This window comes from Oncorhynchus mykiss, chromosome 5 (assembly GCF_057628025.1).
Source record: "Oncorhynchus mykiss isolate SJ-2025 chromosome 5, ASM5762802v1, whole genome shotgun sequence".
Taxonomy (NCBI): Eukaryota; Metazoa; Chordata; class Actinopteri; order Salmoniformes; family Salmonidae; genus Oncorhynchus; species Oncorhynchus mykiss.
Genome location: NC_143026.1, coordinates 26,586,778 through 26,612,294, shown reverse-complemented (window position 1 = coordinate 26,612,294; position 25,517 = coordinate 26,586,778). Strand labels below are relative to the sequence as shown.

Below are 25,517 nucleotides of genomic sequence, written 5' to 3'. Positions count from 1 at the left end.
CCATCTGGAAACTCTACCACAAAGGCCTGATTGGTGGAGTGCTGCAGAGATGGTTGTCCTTCTGGAAGGTTCTCCCATCTCCACAGAGGAACTCTGGAGCTCTGTCAGAGTGACCATCGGGTTCTTGGTCACCACCCTGATCAAGGCCCTTCTCCCCGTTTGCTCAGTTTGGCCGGGCGGCCAGCTCTAGGAAGAGTCTTGGTGGTTCCAAACTTCCAGTTAAGAATGATGGAGGCCATTGTATTCTTGGGGACCTTCAATACTGCAGAATTTCTTTGGTACCCTTCCCCAGATCTGTGCCTCGACACAATCTTGTCTTGGAGCTCTACGGACAATTCCTTCGACCTCATGGCTTGGTTTTTGCTCTGACATGCACTGTCAATTGTGGGACCTTATATAGACAGGTGCGTGCCTTTCCAAATTATGTCCTTTCAATTGAATTTACCACAGATGGACTCCAATCAAGTTGTAGAAACATTTCAAGGATGATCAATGGAAACAGGATACACCTGAGTTCAATTTTGTGTCTCATAGCAAAGGGTCTGAATACCTATGAAAATAATTTCTAAAAACCTGTTTTCGCTTTGTTATTATAGGGTATTGTGTGTAGATTGCTGAGATTTTTTATTTTGGATAAATGAGGGGTCTGAATACTTTCCGAAGGCACAGTATTAAGCAAACCGGACAGCACAATTTTCTTATTTATGTATTTACGGATAGCCAGGGGCACACTACAACATGCAGACATAATTTACAAACAAACAAAGCATTTGTGTGTAGTGAGTCCGCCAGATCAAAGGCAGTAGGGACGACCAGGGATGTTCTCTGTTTAGTGAGTCCGCCAGATCAGAGGCAGTAGGGATGACCAGGGATGTTCTCTGTTTAGTGAGTCCGCCAGATCAGAGGCAGTAGGGATGACCAGGGATGTTCTCTGTTTAGTGAGTCCGCCAGATCAGAGGCAGTAGGGATGACCAGGGATGTTCTCTTGATAAGTGCATGAATTGGACCCTTTCCTGATAGCATTCAAAATGTAACGATTACTTTTGGGTCTCAGGGAAAATGTGTGGAGTAAAAAGTACATTATTTTCTTTAGGAATGTAGTGAAGTAAAAGTAAAATAGTAACGTACAGACACCCCAAATAACTACTTAAGTCGCACTTTAAAGTATTTTTACACCACTGTGTAGCAAATGTGTGATTTTGATTATTTTACCCTACTCTTACAATACGTGCCATGGAATCTTTAGTGACCACAGAGAGTCAGGAAACCCGTTTAACATCCTATCCTACACAGGGCAATGTCCCCAATCACTGCCCTGGGGCATTGGGATATTTAATTTTAGACCAGAGGAAAGAGTGCCTCCTACTGGCCCTCCAACGCCACTTCCGGCAGCATCTCCCATCCAGGGACCGACCAGGACCAACCCTGCTTAGCTTCAGAGGCAAGCCACTAGTGGGATGCAGGGTGGTATGCTGCTCATGTGAGAGTCTATCTCATATGCTTTGGCTGTGGGTTAGACAAAGACAGGAAATAAATGGAGAGAGTTGGGGAGGGGTTGACAGAGACAGGAAGCCCTCTCTCTGCCCCCAGTGCCCGCTGTGCCAACTCTGGGCTGATGGGTGAGGGTGAAACAGGGCTAGATTGTCTAGGCATTGGCTCTCATGAGAACACACTGGACATATAGATCAGCTGACCAAGGGTGCATCCCAAATGGCACCCTATTCCCTATATAGTGTCCTACCCGTGTCTTATAAAGTGCACTCAAAACTAATGCACTATATAGGGAATAGGGCATCACTTCGGATGCACACCAAGAGAAATGTGTCGCTAGGGATGTAGTTTGAACCCCTTTTAAAACAGGACTGCTATGAATTCCTTTCTTCATAAAACTGTATCATACCATGTTCCTCTACTAAGTTACATGTATTGACACGGAGTATACAAAACAATAAGGACACCTGCTCTTTCCATGACAGATGAATCCAGGTGAAAGCTATCATCCCTTATTGATGTCACATGTTAAATCCACTTCAATCAGTGTAGATGAAGGGGAGGACACAGGTTAAAGAAGGAATTTTAAGCCTGGATACTTATTGAGATTGAATGGCACACATGCACAGAGGGTGAATGGGCAAGACAACATATTTAACAATGGTCCACCCCTCAAAGGACATCCAACAACATGGGCCAGTATCCCTGTGGAATGCTTTCGACACCTTATTATGTAGTCCATGCCCTGACAAATTGAGGCTGTTCTGATGGCAAAAGGGGAGGGGGAATCCTGGAATGTTTGATTCACAATATGTCACAATGTTGGAAACCATTACTTATACCAAGATCAGGGAGCAGATTGCATCCAGAGTAGCATAAAAAAAGTGTGTGTGTGTGTGTGTGTGTGTCTGTGTAAAAAATATGTGGTAGCATTTACCATGGTCTCTTTATTTGAGACATTTCCCTGTCCATCTTTGCACTACTGCAGTTGGTGTGACTCCTGCCACAGCCAGCTCCCTGTTCCCTTCACATCTAGGCTGTGCGTGTGTATTGTTTACAGGAGTCTGCGAGACAGTACCATCAACCGTCTCTCCGTTAGCTTAGAGGCAAGATGGGTTCAGAGTTCAAGTGTATACCATGATAGCACCTCATGGTAAGATACTGAAACGTACTATAGCCTTCAGCTCTATTCTCTACAACCAAGCTCTGACAGCATTACAAAACTCCTTCCCATGCTGTCTGTCACAGCCTGGGTGTGTACCAGCCTCACTACGATAAACACACTAGGACAAACAGAACCCATTCTACAGTCAGCCAACACATTATGAAAACATACAATGAACGGTAAACATGGTAAACATATGCCCCACTCAGTCTGCTAAGGGTTAAAGCAGTGATGTGGAGGTGTGATGCTTAGACCAGAGGGGTATAATACTACAATGCTAGCTATATCTATTCAGGAGTTTAGAAAGCTAGCCAGCTTCATGTAGCTTCACATTCCAGCTCAGGCTTTATCCATGTTACGAAGGTGGGTTTTGATCCTGCACCTGCCGCTTATTTAAGCCAGGCTTGTAACTGCACGTGGCTAGTGGAACGCCGAACTCTTCATTAAGACAATGCTGATACAGCAATTGATGGCTCCCTGGTGGCAGCCCAGGGACTCTGACTGCCAATGAGATGCACCGCCCTGCAGGAAATACAACTGGTATGGTGATAGACCATGGCTTAGACTGACAGACAGGCTGACTAATCATGAGAGATCATCTCGATCACATACCACAAGCCGACCATAAGCATAGGACTATGAAAAGTTCAACCAAAAAGGAGAAAGCGTGCTGGAGAAACAGTGTGGAAATAGTCTGATCTTATAGAGAAGAGACAATTAATTATATCTGCACGGCATTGATATATTACATTGATTGACGTCAGCGTTTGCACAAAAGACAAAATCCCTCATGAGTTACTATTCTAAAAGTGTGGGAGAATTGGTAATGAAGATGTCATCAAGTGACAACAATACCATCACCTGCCACAGGTAAGGCCACAGGAACGAGTGGGCGTTTTTTGTTGTTGTGGTTATCATGGACACCAGGTATAACAGCCAATAACAGCAACATGGCAATTATCCCCCACAGTGACAAGCGCCTGAGTCTTCCCTATATGCTTTAACTCTCTACGAAAGGGAAAATAGAGAAATCAGCCATTTCCTTCCATGCACTCCACTCAGCTTTTAGTGTGGTATTACATTTCTCAAAGAAGGCTTGCATTCAAATAGGACTCAGGCATTTCATACAACAGGACACTGAGCCACAAGCACAAAACCAGCCTGAGTCTACATCCCAAATGGCACCCTATTTTGAAAAAGCTGCACACTATTAAGGGTGCCATTTGGGACTCAGCCCAACCCAGTCCTACCCCAGCAAACAATAGATCCTCTGAACGTGATGCAAAACACTGTTGGTAACACTTTTACTGGACTGTACTTCATGATAACCAATTCCGCTGCGAGTATGCAGCAAGCCACACAATGTGTGTGTGTTGGTGGTTAGACTTATCAGGTTGTTTCAGATTATATCACAAGGCAGTATCTCCACTGACACACGGCTCTAGACCGTCGCCTCTCCCGAGTCCGTACGGGAGTTGCAGCGATGAGACAGGACCGTAACTACCAATTGGATACCATGAAATTGGGGAGAAAATAGACAAAATATATATATAGACAAAATATATATATATATATATATATATTTCCAACTGAGCGTTTTTAACAGCCATGATTGAGTGTAGTCTGGCCCAGGGGTGTGAAGGTGAACGGAAAGGCACTGGAGCAACGAACCGTCCTTGCTGTCTCTGCCTGGCCGGTTCCCCTCTCTCCACTGGGATTCTCTGTCTCCAACCCTATTACAGGGGCTGAGTCACTGGCTTACTAGTGGTCTTCCATGCCGTCCCTTGGAGGGGTGCGTCACTTGAGTGGGTTGAGTCACTGACGTAATCTTCCTGTCCAGCGTGGCGCCCCCCTCGGGTTCGTGCCGTGGGGGAGATCTTCGTGGGCTATACTCGGCCTTGTCTCAGAGTACTAAGTTGGTGGTTTGAAGATATCATTAAAACTTGTTTTTCAACCACTCCACAAATTTCTTATTTACAAACTATAGTTTTGGCAAGTCGGTTAGGACATCTACTTTGTGCATGTAATTTTACCAACAATTGTTTACAGACAGATTATTTAACTGTATCACAATTCCAGTGGATCAGTAGTTTACAAACACTAAGTTGACTGTGCCTTTAAACAGCTTGGAAAATTACAGAAAATTATGTCATGCCTTTAGAAGCTTCTGATAGGCTAATTGACATCATTTGAGTCAAATGAAGGTGTACCTGTGGATATATTTCAAGGCCTACCTTCAAACTCAGTGCCTCTTTACTTGACATCATGGGAAAATCAAAATAAATCAGCCAAGACCCCAGAAAAAAAATTGTAGACCTCAACAAGTCTGATTTATCCTTGAGAGCAATTTCCAAATGCCTGAAGTTACCACGTTCATCTGTACAAACAATAGTACGCAGTAATAAACACCATGGGACCACGCAGCTGTCATACCGCTCAGGAAGGAGACGCGTTCTGTCTCCTAGAGATTAACGTACTTTGTGAAAAGTGCACCATCCCAACCGTGAAGCATGGGGGGGGGGGGCAGCATCATGTTGTGGGGGTGGTTTTCTGCAGGAGGGACTGGTGCACTTCACAAAATAGATGGCATCATGAGGCAGGACAATTATGTGGATATATTGAAGCAACATCTCAAGACATCAGTCAGGAAGTTAAGGAAGTCTTGGTCGCAAATGGGTATTCAAAATGGACAATGACCCCAAGCATACTTCCAAAGTTGTGGCAAAAAGTCAAGGTATTGGAGTGGCCATCACAAAGCCCTGACCTCAACCCTATAGAACATTTGTGGGCAGAACTGAAAAAGCATGTGTGAGCAAGGAGGCCTTACAAACCTTACTCAGTTACACCAGTGTGATGAAAGAAATAAAAGCTGAAAAAAATCCTTCTCTCTACTATTATTCTCACATGTTACATTCTTAAAATAAAGTGGTGATCCTAACTGACCTAAAACAGGGAATTTTTACTTGGATTAAATGTCAAGAATTGTGAAAACTTCCGACTTCAACTGTATATCTGGAGTATTTCTCCTGTATGAATTCTCTCTCTCATCGGCTATGAAAAGCCAACTGACATTTTCTCCTGAGGTGCTGACCTGTTGCACCCTCTACAACCACTGATTATTATTATTTGACCCTGCTGATCATCTATGAACATTTGAACATCTTGGCCATATACTGTTATAATCTCCACCCGGCACAGCCAGAAGAGGACTTGCCACCCCTCAGAGCCTGGTTTCTCTCTAGGTTTCTTCTTAGGTTCCTGCCTTTCTAGGGAGTTTTTCCTTGCCACCGTGCTTCTGCATTGCTTGCTGTTTGGACAGCTGGCAGGCCTGGGCATGTAGGGGGAGTACTATGACTTTGATTGGCTCCAGGCCTGGACAGGTAAGGGGAGTACCATGGCTCTGATTGGCTCCAGAGGGGCCAACAAGGGTTGAAGATTCTGGAGCTTCTTATTGTTCGTACAAAGAGTCAGAGACAATAGTCAATGTGCAGCTGAAGTGGATGTCTTAAGCTCACCCAATGTGGTCTAGGTGTTAAAAAATATATATATCCTATTTATGAGAATGTTTTAGTAACCAGAGCAGATTACAGGAGCAATTCGGTTTAAGTGCCTTGCTCAAGGGCACAGACAGATGTTTAACCTAGTAGTCGGCTAGGGGATTCGAACCAGCGACCTTTCAGTTTCTGGCCAAACACTCTTAACCGCTAGGCGCCACCATAAAAATAGGCAAATGATGAGTCCATGAGAAAAAAGTATGTACTTATAGTTCTACTAACTATATAATGCATGGAAATGACTATATAGGATGCTTTAAATCAATCAGCAGAAGACATCTTCAAAGGTTGAAGTCAAAATGGACACAAACACTGTCAGCACCTTATCATTGTGTGTGTGTGTGTGTGCCTGCATGTGTGTATGCACGTGTGTATGCATGTGCGCTTTGATCCCAAGTGAACCCGGCTCAGATCCTCCCAGGGCGTGGAGTGTTAGTGGTCGAGACATGCGAGTGTGTTTATTTAAAGTGCATTATGGGAAGGTGCTGACGTGATGTCAGAGGACCATCAGTGGATCAGTGCAGTGATCACCATTTTATTGTTGAGCTGCTTCTGCAACCTGTTGGATCCTAGCAAGTCTGTTCATGTGATTTCATCGGCCCACTTTGTCACTCAATGAATAATCACATATTGTTTCACCTTCCTGTGAAATCCTCCCTAAGGGGATTTCTCACTTCTCCAAGTTTCACTGAAAATGTGTGTGTGTGTTTGATGAGGTACAGGAATACACACAAGCACATTTACGATTGACATGGAAAGGGGGGGGGGCTCACCTCATCCTATATCAATTTGTCGCCCATTAGGCCTCTGGACAGAAATAATGCACTATATAGTAAATAGCGGGCCATTTGGGATGTTGCCCAAGAAAATAACTTCAATAACACATTCCTGCCCTGCTGCATTTCACTGTCACTGATAGACCAGCTCATTGTGATGGTATGCAAACTTTCACAAGACACACACAGGTCTGTGTTGTGAACAATGGCAGTGAGGCAGAAGAGCAGTAATTTGTCAGGGTGGAGCTGATGGAGAGCCTCTATGTTGTTCTCTATCTGAGATGGGTAATCCTCTGTCATGCAGAACCACCAATGGGGCTTGTCTGCATGAGGTGATATTCTTGCTGTAAATGTGTAGTGTAGAATTTTGAATGGAAATCAATTTTAGGTCCCGACAAGGAGAGTATTTGCTGTTTGTGTGCGTTATTATGACAGTGTGTGGTGTGTGTGTTCAGACAGCTCCTCACCATTGTTGCTGTGTCTGACACAGTCCTGAAGCACAGCGTGCCACTTCTTCTGCTCCTTCTCTGTCAGCACACAGAAGTAGTGGTGGCGGGCGTACGGGTGCCACAGGATCAGGGGGAATTGGGTGGCACACTTCACAAACTGACCACTGCCCACCTTGGCCTTTATACCTAAAACACAAGCACACATTCAGGTGTATCGGTGTTCATAGCCTCCTCAATGGGGAACCAATACAAAGAAAACATATTGAATCAGAAAAGCATTTCCAGAACTTGTCCAATAGGAAACACTCATTGCTAAATGTTTTGCTACAGTATTCCCTAATGAATATGGCCCAGCTAGTCACAGTACTTTAGTACTTGATCTCACATTGGGGAAAGTGCTGGTTATTCCAAAATCCAACAGTGTCTAATGATCAGCTGTTTATTATACACAAATCAGCTAGTCAAGTGTAACCAAATCATATCTCTCACCTGGCAGGCTGGTGTTGATCAGTTCAAGATACTCCTCCATGGAAGTTAGAGCTTTGTATCCAGCACAGTTGATGGTTCCTTTAGGGCGCAAGCTCCTCTCGTGAGCCTATCAGAGAGTATAGATTTCAAGGAGAGGGTGAAAAATTTACAAACAGTTCAGAACCATCAAATCACAGTTAAAGCTGTGACCTAAACGATTCAGACTAGCTGGCATGTAAATCTGTCTGATTATGAAAGTAAAAACAAATCTAGCAACAACAATCTAGCGACCACCCTCACCACTTTGTTTTCGTAGAAGCTGATGTTGTAGGTGTCGGCCACGAAGACAAAGCGGTTCCTCCATCTCTTGTTTTCCTCCAGGTACTGGAACAGACCCCCAGAGAAGATGGAGCGGTCCTCCAGAGGGTTCTACCACACCAGACAGTTAGCATTAGAGCTGCTGTCACTAGTATTATCGTACTACATGAGTTTTGGTTTGATTAGAGAACAAATTGATACAATTCGGTTCGATGCACTAACAACTGTTGCATAAACACATTCATTTTCCATTCTAAATGAAACTGAGCTGGGCCTGTCTGAGCCGGGCCTGTCTGAGCTGGGCCTGTCTGAGCTGGGCCTGTCTGAGCTGACTTCTGTGTGTGTGTGTAAATGATGTATGTCTATGGTGTATGTATTATGTAGGCACTTGAGCTGCTGAGCCATAAGGGAGACTAGGCATCTACCACCTCACTCCGACTATCAGATAATTTTTTTTACCTACGCAAAAACAAAAGTATTTTTCATTCTATAGCTTGTTCTCCATCTTCTTAAATAGTAATCCAACATGTTTTCAGCACTTATTTCCATGACTGATCTAGCCGATTAAACTCAACTCCACAATTTACGATGGAGTTGATTGGCGACTAGTGTGGGCAGACAGGAGCTCTGACAACAAAATGTTTTCCAAAAAAACTACTGATTTCAGCACCCAATGAATAGTGCGCAATTACACAGGACAATGTCATACTGTATCGGCATCTAAGCATCGTGATAATATCATGTCGAGGTCCCTGGCAATTCCCAACCCTAGTTAGTTAGTACCAGCAAAAGCAGTAATGATGGGCTTTGTCCCGAATGGCACCCTATTCCCTATATAGTGCACTACTTTTTTTTTTTTACCAGGTCTGGTCAAACATAATGCACTATAAAGGGTATAGGGTGCAATTTGGGACACAACCGTGGTGTTTGCAGTTGTACAAGCGATGCAGATCTGCATGGTCAGTTAGTTACCAAGTCAATTACAGAGCAATCAATATAATTCAGACACTATTTAAAAAGGACTGAAAACCACACACTAATGCTGTTCAGGAAATACATTGGAAACCATTGGTCTAAACATGTCTTGTAACATACAGAGAAGGCATCACGTGTGTGGAACAACAAGGTCCTGACACAGGCAGGCTGTGTCTCAAATAGCACCATAGGGCTCTGGTCAAAAGCAGTGCACTATATAGGGAATAGCGTGCCATTTGAGACTCATACATACAGTAAATGTCAGGCCTGATCTCATTTGACACGCTGGTGGAGGTTGAGACTGGATGGCTAAAGTGAGAACACACAGGGGTGGCATATTGTTTACACCACCACTTTGTTTTTAGATTTCCTGTTGTAGATCAAATACTGTAACTCAAACAGCATAATCCCAGCTGAGGAAGAAAGGGGGGGGGGGGGGGTGGAGCTGGAGAAGAAAGGTTATGTGTGCTTGGAAGGTGCTAACTGGCAATGCTTGGTTAAAGGTGCCTATGAGTGCCTCTGTTTTAATCTGAAAGAGTTTTGTGCTGTTTCCTTGTGTGAATGTAAGTATGTGCATGTGTCGATGCGTGTGTGTCCCTACACAGAGCATCAGTTCGGTACTGAAGAGAATAGACAAGGAAAGCAGTCACACGACTCTTAGCACCATCACTGTTTGTTCACGTATAAAATCGGCTTTATTTCCCTCCAGTGACTCGATGGTGGAGACCAACACAGAACTCAACAGTATTACAGTGGAGATAGCTACAGTACACGTTAAATATCTGTGTCCATAGCAGTGTAAACACTCACGACCTAACAATGAGATAAAATCTTAAGGGAGACTCAGAGAAGGATGGTGAGGTAGATAAAAAAAACAGAGGATGAGGAGCGGAGGAGGATGAGTAGGAGAGACACAGATGGCGTGGGAATACTGTGATAGAGGAAAATGAAATAACTGAATAAACGGAAGAGGGCTTAATGTGTACATTAATGTATAGAATTGATTATAAAAGGAGAGAAAATTCACGAGGGTGCAGTGAGATACCCAATGGGTTGGCTGATACTTTTACCATCAATCATCTAAAAATATATATACTTAAAAAGAGGAAATCAACCACCATTAACACAATGGAAAGGTCAAATGCATTATTATCTAAATGTTGAAAGTGCGTGGGTGACAGAGAGAAACAAAATGGTGCAGTTTGAGGCCATGTGGAGGAGGGTAATGTGGGCGCTGGAGATGGGGGTGTGAGCAGGTGCGTCTGGGCAGGTGTGATGTAGTTGATGTTTGTGTATGTTTTTTATTGTTATATATATACACATACACACAGTGCCTTGCGAAAGTATTCGGCCCCCTTGAACTTTGCGACCTTTTGCCACATTTCAGGCTTCAAAACATAAAGATATAAAACTGTATTTTTTTGTGAAGAATCAACAACAAGTGGGACACAATCATGAAGTGGAACGACATTTATTGGATATTTCAAACTTTTTTAACAAATCAAAAACTGAAAAATTGGGCGTGCAAAATTATTCAGCCCCTTTACTTTCAGTGCAGCAAACTCTCTCCAGAAGTTCAGTGAGGATCTCTGAATGATCCAATGTTGACCTAAATGACTAATGATGATAAATACAATCCACCTGTGTGTAATCAAGTCTCCGTATAAATGCACCTGCACTGTGATAGTCTCAGAGGTCCGTTAAAAGCGCAGAGAGCATCATGAAGAACAAGGAACACACCAGGCAGGTCCGAGATACTGTTGTGAAGAAATTTAAAGCCGGATTTGGATACAAAAAGATTTCCCAAGCTTTAAGCATCCCAAGGAGCACTGTGCAAGCGATAATATTGAAATGGAAGGAGTATCAGACCACTGCAAATCTACCAAGACCTGGCCGTCCCTCTAAACTTTCAGCTCATACAAGGAGAAGACAGATCAGAGATGCAGCCAAGAGGCCCATGATCACTCTGGATGAACTGCAGAGATCTACAGCTGAGGTGGGAGACTCTGTCCATAGGACAACAATCAGTCGTATATTGCACAAATCTGGCCTTTATGGAAGAGTGGCAAGAAGAAAGCCATTTCTTAAAGATATCCATAAAAAGTGTCGTTTAAAGTTTGCCACAAGCCACCTGGGAGACACACCAAACATGTGGAAGAAGGTGCTCTGGTCAGATGAAACCAAAATTGAACTTTTTGGCAACAATGCAAAACGTTATATTTGGCGTAGAAGCAACACAGCTCATCACACTGAACACACCATCCCCACTGTCAAACATGGTGGTGGCAGCGTCATGGTTTGGGCCTGCTTTTCTTCAGCAGGGACAGAGAAGATGGTTAAAATTGATGGGAAGATGGATGGAGCCAAATACAGGACCATTCTGGAAGAAAACCTGATGGAGTCTGCAAAAGACCTGAGACTGGGACGGAGATTTGTCTTCCAACAAGACAATGATCCATCACATACAGCAAAATCTACAATGGAATGGTTCAAAAATAAACATATCCAGGTGTTAGAATGGCCAAGTCAAAGTCCAGACCTGAATCCAATCGAGAATCTGTGGAAAGAACTGAAAACTGCTGTTCACAAATGCTCTCCATCCAACCTCACTGAGCTCGAGCTGTTTTGCAAGGAGGAATGGGAAAAAATGTCAGTCTCTCGATGTGCAAAAATGATAGAGACATACCCCAAGCGACTTACAGCTGTAATCGCAGCAAAAGGTGGCGCTACAAAGTATTAACTTAAGGGGGCTGAATAATTTTGCACGCCCAATTTTTCAGTTTTTGATTTGTTAAAAAAGTTTGAAATATCCAATAAATGTCGTTCCACTTCATGATTGTGTCCCACTTGTTGTTGATTCTTCACAAAAAAATACAGTTTTATATCTTTATGTTTGAAGCCTGAAATGTGGCAAAAGGTCGCAAAGTTCAAGGGGGCCGAATACTTTCGCAAGGCACTGTATATATATATATAAACTCAGCAAAAAAAGAAACGTCCTCTCACTGTCAATTGCATTTATTTTCAGCAAGTTTAACATGTGTAAATATTAGTATGAACATAACAAGATTCAACAACAGACATAAACTGATCAAGTTCCACAGACATGTGACTAACAGAAATTGAATAATGTGTCCCTGAACAAAGGGGGGGGGGGGGGGTCAGAATAACTCAAAAGTAACAGTCAGTATCTGAGGTGGCCACCAGCTGCATTAAGTACTGCAGTGCATCTCCTCCTCATGGACTGCACCAGATTTGCCAGTTCTTGCCCCCCCTGTTCAGCGACACATTATTCCATTTATGTTAGTCACGTCTGTAGAACTTGTTCAGTTTGTGGGTCAGTTGTTGAATATTGTTATGTTCATTTAAATATGTTCATTTAAATATTTACACATGTTTTCTGAAAATAAACGCACTTGACAGTGAGAGGACGTTTCTTTTTTGCTGAGTTTATATATAAATAAAAAAATGGAAGAGGGACAGATGGAGCAAGAGAAGAACAGAGGAAGACACAAAAACAGCAATAGGGGGTAAACGAGTGCGACAGACAGTCGTTTCCGGGCCGGCCTCTTGCCTTGCGGTGCAGGAGTTGTGACTGGGGCCCTCCTCCTCCCTCGATCTCAAAGCGGACACTGTTGAAGAGGGCCACTGCATACTGCTGCTCGTACACATGGCCAAACTCCCCCGTCACCTGCCTGGTACGAGCTGTGGGCAGAGATAGATGACAGTTAGAGACACATTCACAGAACGCACACAACACAGCTGCAGAGCGACACAGTCTGAATAATCCAGTATGTAGCGTAAATGACAACAGGTGCCAAGTTACTCAAACATCAATGTCAAAACAGACATGTCAATCTGGAAAAACACACACACAGAGAGAGAGAGAGACAGAGAGACAGAGACAGAGAGACATGCTAGACAGTCACAGAAAAACAGCCACAGACAGAGAGAGAGAGAGTGAAGAGTGAGAGCAGCAAAGAATGTGGGAGAGCGGGAGAGAATGTGGGAGAGCGGGAGAGAGAGCACAGCTAGGCCACACAGTCCCAGAAACTTCAGCTGGCAGCAGGGCCAGAGCATGACACATCAGTAATGTGACTCGTCAGATCACAGAGTACTTGGTCTTGAAGAGAAGCTGTGAGACTACCGAAGGTGGCATAGACGACAGGCTTGTGGAGAGGCTATACTATAGGGTGACTCGTAACGAAAGGTGGACTGGACTCAGACAGGTAAAGCAGAGAGAGACTGTGGATGAGAGGGCATTAACCCTCCAGTATTTTTACCACCTTTCTATCAGCCGTATATGAAAAGACAAGCAGTAAAATTAAAATTACTCTCACATGTCACTATAAGGAATTATACCAAATCATGAGTTATAGTATGTTTAAACAGAGACATCATTAATTGAGAAAGGGCTAAACACACCGAGTGTACAAAACATTAAAAACACTTTCCTAATATTAATATTGAGGTGCAACCACCTTTTGCCCTCAGAACAGGGCATGGACTCTACAAGGTGTCGAAAGCACACAGGAAACTGTTGAGCGTGAAAAACCCAGCAGCGTTGCAGTTCTTGACACACTGAAACCGGTGTGCCTGGCACCTACTGCCACACCCTGTTCAAAAGGCCTTTAAATATTTTGTCTTACCCATTCACCCTTGTTTCAAGGCTTAAAAATCCTTCTTTAAATCTGTCTCCCTTCCTTCATCTCTAATGATTGAAGTGAATTTAACAAGTTACATCAACAAGGGATCAAATCTTTCACCTGGATTCACCTAGTCAGTCTATGTCATGGAAAAATGTCCTAATGTGTTTTACACTCAGTTCATAAAATGTAGTACAATAAATGAATTCTAAATTGGAACAGATAATGAAGACTTCTACAGTCAAGGCACATTAGAGCCTACAATAACATTGTACCTACTGAATTTGTACCACACTACAGACTATATGGAGATACAAGCATCAGGATGTTGAATGGTAAAATACCATCGTCTAACCAGCAATAAAGACCATCTTTTTTATTATAAAAACAAGTTATTTTTGGTAGGACTTTTCCTAACTATAGCCCTTTTCCTAAAGATCCCTTAGAGTTCACAGGCTTAGCTTGTGGTGGCTCCGTGTTCTCAGCTCAACTCATGACACAGTAATCTGTGAGATGTTTATGGTAGGGGCGCCACAGGAAAGAGAGAACAGTCTTTGAGTAGGAGGGCAGGAAGGAAAGACCTGACAAGATAGGAAAGAGGGGAGAGAAGTAATCTCAAAGTAACACTCAAACACACGTTCCGTGTATTGTATTGCACTGTATAAAAAAACATACTTGGTTCAATCCTGGGTTTCAGAACCCAAAAAATAAATACTGAGAAGGATCTAGACATAGATACTAAAAAGGGTGTTCCCCTCAGTTCCACCTGTATAATATATTACACGCTGGTCTAATTCATCATGACACCACCCTCAGTGTGTATTTGTATAACAGTGGAAACAGGCCAGCAGGGCTTGGATGTTGTTTGAGTCATCATGAGGGTACCAGATATCTCCTGCTACATCTGTGAGCACTTTGATCCATTATTTCCCACACATCCTCTGTACCGTGCCTGTGACCTCTGACTGAGAACAATACACTAGACACCCATGTGTGTTCTCTGAGGACCAGAGCTAGCCCCATTCACAACCAGAGGCTAGAGTTGCTATTTCATTCACATGCTGCACTTTCCACAAGCTGGGTTAGTGTGCCAAAGCCTGCAGACTGGCCACAGGGAGAGTTAGGTCAAATGACACACTTCCCCACAGGAATGAAGGCATGGCTTGAACGACAGTCTGCAGCAAACTAAACTGATGGGAGATTTGATTGCACTTAAGGGCTAAATTAGGAAAGTGTGTGTGTGTGTGTGTGTGTGTGTCTACTTAGTGCCCCGTCATCCCAAATACAAGGAGCAGGCAGTCCCAGTGCCGGGGATTAGAGACTGACAGCACAACCACCTACTTCTAACCTGTGTTTGAGAAAGAAAGACAGAAAGAAAGGTAGAAAGGCAGACAGAGTGAGTGTACAGTAGTCAGAGTGCACTGATCATTTCCCTTCCTGTTTCCATTGGGTGCAGATGATCTAAAGAGCTGGAAAACTCTAAGAATTAGCAGACATCCTGTAGCTTGAATGGTACACTGTCACACTGGGATGTAGGCTAGGCCTACTGTGCCATATTGTATAATATAATGTCTTAACCCTCCTACTGTGTTCCGGTTGAATTGGACCGATTTATAAGTTCTCTCTGAAAAATGTAGTTAATTTAATCTGATTGTTAAAAGGTTCCATGACTTTGTCCACACAGGGCATCTGAACACACAAAATACAATTTGTCAAAGAGGAGTTCAGCTGCTGAGAATGTGCCTTGATAGCAAATGTGGAGATGTTGACCAGTACAGCCAACTACTCCAAACAGTATACTCCCAAAGGAAAAGAGCTGACTAACCACTCCTCCCACAGGCACAAACATGTGTGCAGACACACACACACACACACACACACACACACACACACACACACACACACACACACACACACACACACACACACACACACTGCTCTCACCTTATGCAGTGGGTTGGGTAGTGACTGTGAAATAGACAAAAGGTTTAAGATGAAACAATAGGAATATGACAAGTAGAACGAAGCTGCAGAGAGAAAGATGGATTTTTAGGCCAAAAGAACTACATTGTGAAAGAGCGAGAGAGAGCCAGAGAGGGAGGACAAAATAGGGCAGTGTGTGAGAACCAAACTGGCTTTCTGCTCAGTAATCCCAAGGCATGTTCCTACCTGTTTCTTCTTCTGTACACACACTCACTTCCCTCTCTTTCTTTCTTAATCTGCAGCTTTAGACATCGTTGGAAGCTATACAGGGACAGAATCCTGAATCTCTCAGCCTCATGGCAAATTATGTAGACTAGATTGAAATGAGCTAAAAAACAGCACATTTTTCATCACACCCATGACAAAAAATTTAGTATTGCAGGAAATGATCTTTAAAACTGCAACATTTTCTCTTAGCCTCATGACAAAGTGTGTAGAATAGCATTATAAAAAAAATCAGTTTTCCCAAAAATATGAAACGAGTGTACGAAACATAAGAAACACCTTCCATAATATTGTGTTGTGCACCCCCTTGTTGCCCTCAGAACAGCCTCAATTCATTGGGGCATGGACTCTACAAGGACTCTACAAGCATTCCACAGGGATTCAGGCCCATGTTGACGCCAATGCTTCCCACAGTTGTATCAAGTTGGCTGGATGTCCTCTGGGTGTTAGATCATTCTTGCTTTGTACACTCAGTATATATAATAGAAAACCGAGAGTCATCAGTTATTTCGACCATTCGATTGGTTGAAATTTTAAAACGTGTATTTTTCAATATGTAGACACACCCCATGTTAGAATAAAATCAACTATATGTAGGCTACATTGTCTGATGCTTTAAGCGCTGTGACTTAAAAATGAAGACACAAATTACTAAAGAGGAAGCCAGAGATCAATAAAACCAGAAGTAAAAACCTGTTCCCAACCCCCCTCCTCCCGCTGCTGGCCTTGGCAGATTCTGCCATTTTGCTCCTGAAGTTGCCGGTAATAGGGTACACCAGCATTCTGCAACTTTTTCCATTTGTAGTGCCAAGTTATTATACCATTTCTACTGATCTGCTTGCCAGTTATGATTTTCATATGCACATTTTCATGGAATAGTTTAATTTAATTTATAATAAAGTCTTCATATCTCAAAATCAATATAATGTGGTTAATCAAAATTCTATCTAAATGAAAATGATACAAACCTAAAAGTAACTTCTATTGCCAATACGTAAAAAATAGCCTACATAAAGCCAACAAATAAAAACATTGCAGCCCGCAGGTTGGAAATATCCTGATAAAAATCCTATAAATCACATTGGCTCTGTATGGCCTGTCTGCAAGGAACTTGAAACATTGTATTAACTATTAACTTGGGTCAGGCCTGCAAACTTGCAACATTGTATACAGTATTCTGGGCCCTCAGAGTTTAACATGCCAGCGAGCTCCAGACTAAAAGCTGTATGGTATTTGCACAAGGGATAAGAAGTAATCAGGTTGGCCTATTTTATGACATTTGCATCGGATCAGAGCATGAACTACTGTCTTTCTCAATGGATGTAAAAACAGACTTTGTTCACTTGCTTTTTGAGGTGAAGAAAAAATTACTTTGAGAAGCTCCACAGTGATAGTGAGTTAAGACAAATCAGAAACAGTATCAGATTCCCAAATGGGCACATTTATAAGCCTACATTTGCGCACAGGCCAGGCAGCCTAGGCCTAGTTCTATGCATATCTCAAATTTGACAGGAGCGCTCCAAACAAAAGACAATTAATAAATTGACTACTCGTAAACGGAATCAAATAAATAACTTGTCCACTCCTACAATGACAAGACTATATTATTATTACTACATTGAATGCATTAACAGAAATGACCTTGTCCAAACAAACATTGTAGATCAGAAATGGTAAACCATCCTCGCGGCCTACACAATGGATTAGACCACTCAGACAGGCGTGAATCAGACAGGTGTCTCGTGTGCCATAACATTTATTTTGATATATTTGCCACAGCTCGACAAAAAAAAAATATATTGGTTGACCAACAGCCTATCGACCAGTTGACTAAATGGGGTCAGCCCTGATAATAACCATCAAATCCATGATATAACAACCATCATATCGAAGTAAACTTGAAGTCATGCGATGACATGTTGTGTGGTCCTCCCACTACAACTCGGGAAACCATGCCGTTTATTAGGCTACAATAAGTTACGATGAACTTCACAGGGTGGTGGAAGTGCACTGTGATGAGTTTGATGCGCCTTAAATCGAGGGTCTTATTCTGGTGAAATGATGATCGATGCTTGGCTGCCATTTGACAAAAAAAAATGATCTTGCTCTTATCCCAAATAATAATTTGGTCAAACAGAAAAGTACATTATCTTCATGATTCCTGTAATGAAAGTGTCTCCCTGCCCCTGTACCCATTTAGTTGGGGCCTGTTGCTGTGTCAAGCGAACCACTCTCTCTTTCCCAGGGGGAAAAAATGCTCTGGGAGAAAGAAAAGGTTTTCTGATTGTATAACATTTAAAAATCATATTGTGGGGAAAACGCAGCCATTCTGTTGCCACAGTTGAATAAATGAGGTTATCAGCGTTCTATAGCTATACTTTTTATTTCACAGCTCTCAATTTTGAGCTCAATAGCAACTATTTTTACAACCAAAATATTTTATATGGTTTTGAGCCGAACTTCCCAACACTGAGTATCATATTTAGAGTTAGTAATCTAGCTAATGTGTTTTGAGTTTCTAATATAAACTAGCCTTTGGTATTAGTGCACATTAAGACGTAGGCAAATTCATGCAATTGGAGAATTTTTTTATTTTTTATTCTGGAGCCCTATTTTAAAATGTAAAATAAAACAGCCTAATTGTCAACCCATAATGAATGACAATCACTGGATTAGGTTGCACATAAGTAAGGCCCGGAAAAAGCACCTGCCCCTACACCTCCATCACTCCAGTATCCCTGCACATTGTAAATATTGCATTGGAACTGACCCTGTATAGTATGCTTACTTAGTTCTGATTCAGAGGGGTTGGGTTAAATGCGAAAGACACATTTCAGATGAATGCATTCAGTTGTACAACTGACTAGGTATCCCACTTTCCCTTCATATTTTTCGTTTTTTTTTCTTCTAGTATTACATAGTTATTGATTATCGCAATGTTGGGTTTCGAGATATCAAGAAAGGAATTTCACTGTACTTATGCATGTGACATTAACTTGAATCACAACATGAAACAATGTATTTCTTGAATACGATCTCATTTTTGAATAAAGCACTGAATTACTTTATAAGATATATATACATACAGTATATATTATGTGACGGGGTGGTGTGACCAAATCATGGGCTGGTGCAACTGAAAAACTTAGTGGCTCCAGGGGAAAATGTTAGTCTGGAGCCCTGTGAGGGTGAGTCTGGGGGGAAAGTGGCATACAGTGTTTCCAGCCACAACCACACACACACACACACATATCCTGGATTCTGAGGTTGGAACCCCAGACAGTGTGGCTAGCCATGGAAAATATAGGTCTGGAGTAGCCTGATCAGACCACACTTCACCCAAGCAAACTCATATAATCAATTCAACGCGACTGAATTGAGAAATGGTTCAGTGAAACACACCCCAGCAAACATGACCCCATTGGCCTCATGTGGGTTTTCACGCCAGTCCGACATGGGCTAGTCGTTCCAATAAGTGTTCTGTTGTGTGATGACCAATCTCTCTTTCTTGTACACTGCCAATGATGAAGTCTTTAAACATACTTCAATACCTAAGTGCATGTGACATATGAGAAACGTAAAGGGAAATTTCACTGCTGCTCTATTTCACTATATATGTCCATTAATATGTGTTATATGTTATATGTTATTAAAATCAAGAATTTATTCACTACACGGAAATCAAGGGTTTCTGCATTTCACCGGTAGAAAACGGGCCATCTACATTTGCTGGTTGTAAACCAACCACCATATCCAGAATTCATAATTTCAGGATGTAGTACCGTCCTGGTGGAGGTAGATCCAGTTGATGTGAATACTCCCATGGAGAAATAAAAATGTCTGTTTGTAGCCAACACTTTCAGACAGCGGATTTTGAAACGGATCGGAAGTCTCAACTCATGGTGTTGCCAGGTCGAACGTTGAAACGTGACGCTATTCCATCGATTTTCCACTTCACGTCAAAGAATAAGGCATCCGATCAGCCAACATCAGCGCAGCAGAAAAGAAGAAGTCGAGCTGACGTTACCTAGCCAACTAGCTAGAGAACTACATTTGTTTATCTAAACCAACATTTCCCCAGCTTTCATAATACGCTGGCTATTCAAAAAAAATATTTGTTTACTTTTTTTTCTTCTTCATTCCACACTAGGAAGAGCTGGGTAGAGCTGGCCGCATTGCCAAACTTCTTCCATTTTAGAATGGAGGCCACTGTGTTCTTGGAGACCTTTAATGCGGCAGACATTTTTTGGTACCCTTCCCCAGATCTGTGCCTCGACACAATCCTGTCTCGGAGCTCTACGGACAATTCCATCGACCTCAGTCTGAGGTCCTGAGCGCTTTGGAACAGGTTTTCATCATGGATCTCTCTGTACTTTGCCCTGTTCATCTTTCCCCCGATCCTGACTAGTCCTCCAGTCCCTGCTGCTGAAAAACATCCCCATAGCATGATGCTGCCACCACCATGCTTCGCCGTGGGGATGGTGCCAGGTTTCCTCCAGACGTCGCACTTGGCATTCAGGCCAGAGTTCAATTTTGGTTTCATCAGACCAGAGAATCTTGTTTCTCATGGTCTGAGTCTTTTAGGTGCCTTTTTGGCAAACTCCAAGCGGGCTGTAATGTGCCTTTTACTGAGGAGTGGCTTCCCTCTGGCCACTCTACCTACCATAAAGGCCTGATTGATGGAGTGCTGCATAGATGGTAGTCATTCTGGAAGGTTATTCCATCTCCACAGAGGAATTCTGGAGCTCTGTCAGAGTGACAATCGTGTTCTTTGTCATCTCCCTGACCAAGACCCTTCTCCCTCGATTTCTCAGTTTGGCCGGGTGGCCCGCTCTAGTAAGAGTCTTGGTGGTTCCAAATGTCTTCCATTTAAGAATGATGGAGCCCGAAGCCAGACGCACCAATGTGCCGGAGGAAACACCGAAGTCAGCTTGCAGGCACGTGGGACAACCCGGACGATGCTGGGCCAATTGTGCACTGCCTCATGGGTCTCAAGCTGGCTGTGACACAGACTGGGATCGAACCCAGGGCTGTAGTGACTTCTCAAGCACTGTGATGCAGTACCTTAGACCGCTGCCCTGTATCTTTACTTTTTTTTTTTTTTTTTTTTGAATTTTACCCCTTTTTCTCCCCACGGAGAGTCGGAGGTCGAGAGCCATGACTCCTCCGAAACACGACCCTGCCCTGCGCTGCTTCTTGGCGTACTGTTCGCTTAACCCAAGACCTTAAGACCAAGCCCTCCCTAACCCGGGCGACGCTAGGCCAATTGTGCGTCGCCGGTTACGACAGAGCCTGGGCGCGAACCCAGATGGACTCTGATGGCACAGCTGGCGCCCTTAACCACTGCGCCACTTGGGAGGCCCTGTATCTTCACTTTTACTCAAGTATGACAATTGGGTACCTTTTCCACCGCTGCTTGTTTACGGAAAACATACGGAAGACAGAGTGGACTACCTGTGTTTATTAGCTATCTGCTTCACCGTACACCAGTGTGTGTGAATGGAAGACAGACACCACAAACGTGTTGTCAGTGAAAAATACTGTTGGCTGCAACTGTGTAAAAAAAACAGTTAAAACAGCATACAGTAAATGTGTATTATGCATTTGTGAAATTATTTTGTGATATGATAGAGGGATTTCTGGTTCTAGAACAATACCACAATGGAGAATCAATTCACGTTTAGATGAAGTATTTGGCTGTTTTGACTTCCAGAGACAATTCACCCTTTAAACAGAACGTATAATGAATGTTCTTGGACAAAGGAGTATCATTAGGCTCTTTTTGAGCGACCTAACCTGTAACTCCCAGTAATGGATACCAGAAATATTGGGTTAAATCACATTATTTTGTGTAACAATCTGTAGCTATTATCATCTCTGAGAAATAAGGTCTTTCAGATTGGGTTTGATTCAAGTTGGGAGTGTTTGTCCGTTTAGAATGTAATTCGGCTGAGTTTTAGGCGAGGAAATTTGACATTATGTAGTATTCTAATTTATTGCAACAATGTACATTTTAAAACGTGTAACTTTCAAGTGATGCTGACTGTCGAGTAATTTTCCTGTGCGGGAATAGAAAAAAACAGTGGGTAAGGAGCCCATATCCTTTAAAATGAATTGTCTTGTATCTCTCTTCACATTTTACGCAAATATATTAAGCAGCAATTCAAGATGTAAATTGGAGGGAAAGTGAAGGAGGAGCTTACCGGTAATCATCTCTCGCTTGCCTTCGTCCAGGTGAGTGGAAATTACATCCCCCATCGTTACAGCCCCGCTGGTTAACCAACAAACCCCAAGAGAAGGGGCAAAAAGGCGCGTTGGCCAATGTCAAGGACAGTATCTCAACCTAGGAGAGGAAAAAATACACTATGACTTCGCCTTTCCCCGAAACTACGCCACATACAATGTTTCAAAAGCAAGTTGATTGCTTATCCGCCAGAAAATCTGCGTCGACATAAAGTGGTGGAAGAGCGTGTCCTGTTGTACCTTTTCTGGATCGTGAGTAAAATCAAATGAAAAGTTAGAAAAGTCGGCTAAGTTAGTTCATTCTGACAAGACACACCCTCCCAAAATCATCACTCCATCGTGTTCAGCCTGGGTGTGGCTTTTAAAGGAATATTCTGGGTATAAAATTACCAGACTGTGGAGTGCATAAAGTACCCTTTTGTGATTTACAGAAATTATATCTGGCCCAAATTTCAACGTCATTATTGACGTGCGGATATGTTGCTTTTAGTTTTTGCAAAAAAAATGTAGGCTAATAACCGTTTTTCAACACTAATATAGCGTAGGCTACAATACAGCCATCTATCATGTCATGAGTGATGATGTTATTCTGTAAAGTTTCTGTTTTTGTAAGAAAGTAGTCTTTGACAGGAAACAAAATGCCATGTCTAGGGAGAGGATGATGAGCTAGGGATGGGGATGAGACTGCTCAGGAGGAGGTATACTGCCCCCGTGTGGACCATCAACATTGGCAAAAGTGAAAGGACCACCACGGACCATTTTCATCCAGTTTTGGCTGAAGATTCTTGACCAATACTAATTTAAATTTTTTAATTTAAATATTTTAAAAACGTTACAAGCGGATGGAGCCTGTTGTTGTGGTGGGCCGGACCTGTGTTGGGGACTTTTGTCATGTCCCTGTCACTGTGGAGAGGGTTCCCTGCTCTGCCCTGGTGGACACTGGGTCCACAGTAACTCTGGGGAGGCCAGATATTGTGCCAGGTTGGACTCAGTGTGAGCCCACAACCGTGCAGCTCCGCACAGTCACAGGTGAGCTGGCACCCATGAAAGGGAAGGGATTAATGACTCTGACAGTAGGGGGCAGGTCCTGTGTGGGTGGCGGCTGTGCAGGACCCTTGTATACTGGGGTTGGACTTTCTTAGGAGCACAGGCTGCCAGTTAGACCTAAATGGGGGCACACTGAGCTTCCAGGGATGGCCGGCAGTCACCATGGTCCCCCCTAATGTCACATTCACTCAACCCAACAAACCCTTTACTCCAACAGTTAAAGCAGCAGAGACTCATGGCTGCCCCCCCCTCCCCCACATCTGTGTTTGACTTTTCCCCAGCCCCTCTGTCACCTACGGCTGTGTGTTACATTCCCCCAGCTACCTCCACGACACAGCCCTCTGTGAGCCCAGGCCGCACCCCCCCCCCCCCCCCCCCCCCCAGCCCAGCTACCCCAGATGGGAGAGGAAAGGACACTGTGCAGTGAGGGAGATATGGGGGAGGAACTGTGTTGGTCTTGACCCCGAGCAGCAGGAACGGTTGTGCCAGTTGCTGTTTGAATTCAGAGACAGCTTTGCGCTGAGTGAGGAAGAGGTGGGTCAGACTCATCTGGTGCAGCATGAGATCGACACAGGTGATGCTGGACCCATCAAGATGCGTCCCCGCCGTATCCCGCTGGCACGCCAGGAGGCGGCAGACAAGGCTGTGTTGGAGATGCAGCGGGCAGACTTCATCGAGCCCTCAGACAGCCCCTGGGCAGCGCCAGTCATCATGGTTCCGAAGAAGGGGGGGGGGGCAAGCTGAAGAAGGGGGGGCAAACAGTAGCCTGTGTAAAGTTGGTTTAATAAACCGTCAATTCGTAAACTAAATCCTCTGTCTGGACAATTGTTCCTTTATGATCTAGTCAGGTCATTACAATATTTTTGCCATCGTGGGCCAGAATCATATTACAGGATTATACATCATGTGTATGACTGTGTTGGCAGATATTTCTACTGTAAATCACCTCCAGATATGCTACTTATTTTACTTTTTTAACATGCATAGAAATAAACCACATCAATGTTCTCCTTATGGTTGGTATTTTCATTATTAAACATCAATGAACTACACGGAGGGAGAAGTACACTGTGCATTCAGCACCACGGCCAGAACTCTTGATAATGTGTATGCACAAAAACACAAGAAAGAGAGAGCTCAACATTACATTTAAACTAGCCAATCAGTGTGTGGAGTGAAGTCTCTGATGGGCATTGACTAGAGCAGTGAAGTCAGGTATAGTTTCTGACGTCGCTATGCGCAGGATTGCTGAGAGAGGAGAGTCGGTAAGAGATGATCTGTGCCTTGACTTGTTATATTCCATCACTGAAAATGTCTGTTCACATACATAGGTTGACCCAAACAGTACATACACCTTCTGAGCATGACTCCTAATCTTTGGAAAGTTTTGTTCATCGAGAGATGCATAGAACCTCGTCAGTGACATTGTTTTGAATCACTGCATCAGACTGAAGATCGACGAGCTCAAGTTGCAGGTCAGTGGGAACGTTATCCACATTGAAGGTGAAAGGAGAGGAAACCAACAGCATTTTCAGTAATTTTCCAACACTTTGAAATCCTCAAAACGACGAGAAAACTCACCTTTCAAAGCACGCATCCGCAATGTATACTTCTCCCGCTGGTCATCTGATAAGGAACAGACTAGTAGTGTCGGAAGGTTGGTGAGATTGTTGGCTTCTACTTGGCGGGTCAGGAGGAGTAATTTTCCCTTGAAGGCTTTGACAAGGCTGTACATCTGATGTGCAAAAAGGCCTTCCCCTGTAGTTTGGAATTCAGTTCATTCATGAAGGCCATGATGTCCATGGTGAATGCCAAATCATCCAACCATTCTTTATCTTGCAGTTGAAGGAAATCCATATTTTCCTTTCATTTGCAAAAACTCAGCAATCTCCAACTTCAGGTCCCACACCATTTTAAGCACTTCCCCAAACTCTGCCATCTCACGTTTGTGTGGTAGGGGAGATCTCCATGACCTGACTCTGTCTCTTCCAACAGTGAGACAAACTGCCTGTGGTTTAAAGATTTTGCTCTTATGAAGTTTACCACTTTAGTGACTGTATCCACAACATGGCTCTTTTTCAGAACACATTTTTACAGAGCACCTCCTGATGAATAATGCAATGCAGGAAAATAATTTTCTGATCTGGGTTCAGCTCAGCTATTTCATCTTGTATCCTTTA

General features: G+C 43.2%; 1 protein-coding gene across 1 annotated transcript in view; it reads right to left on the bottom strand.

The window, feature by feature from the left end:
• LOC110523506 (protein Niban 2) overlaps nucleotides 1-22,646 on the bottom strand; it is a 38,159-nt gene extending 15,513 nt beyond the window's left edge. The window contains exons 1-6 of the mRNA XM_021602258.3: nucleotides 22,531-22,646; nucleotides 22,251-22,390; nucleotides 12,768-12,898; nucleotides 8,204-8,332; nucleotides 7,925-8,030; nucleotides 7,454-7,621 (exon numbers count right to left, since the gene is read on the bottom strand). Coding sequence (XP_021457933.3) covers nucleotides 7,454-7,621; nucleotides 7,925-8,030; nucleotides 8,204-8,332; nucleotides 12,768-12,898; nucleotides 22,251-22,305 — 589 coding nt within the window. The 5' untranslated portion in view covers nucleotides 22,306-22,390; nucleotides 22,531-22,646. The remainder of the gene's footprint in view (nucleotides 1-7,453; nucleotides 7,622-7,924; nucleotides 8,031-8,203; nucleotides 8,333-12,767; nucleotides 12,899-22,250; nucleotides 22,391-22,530) is intronic.
• Between the last annotated feature and the right edge of the window lie 2,871 nt (nucleotides 22,647-25,517).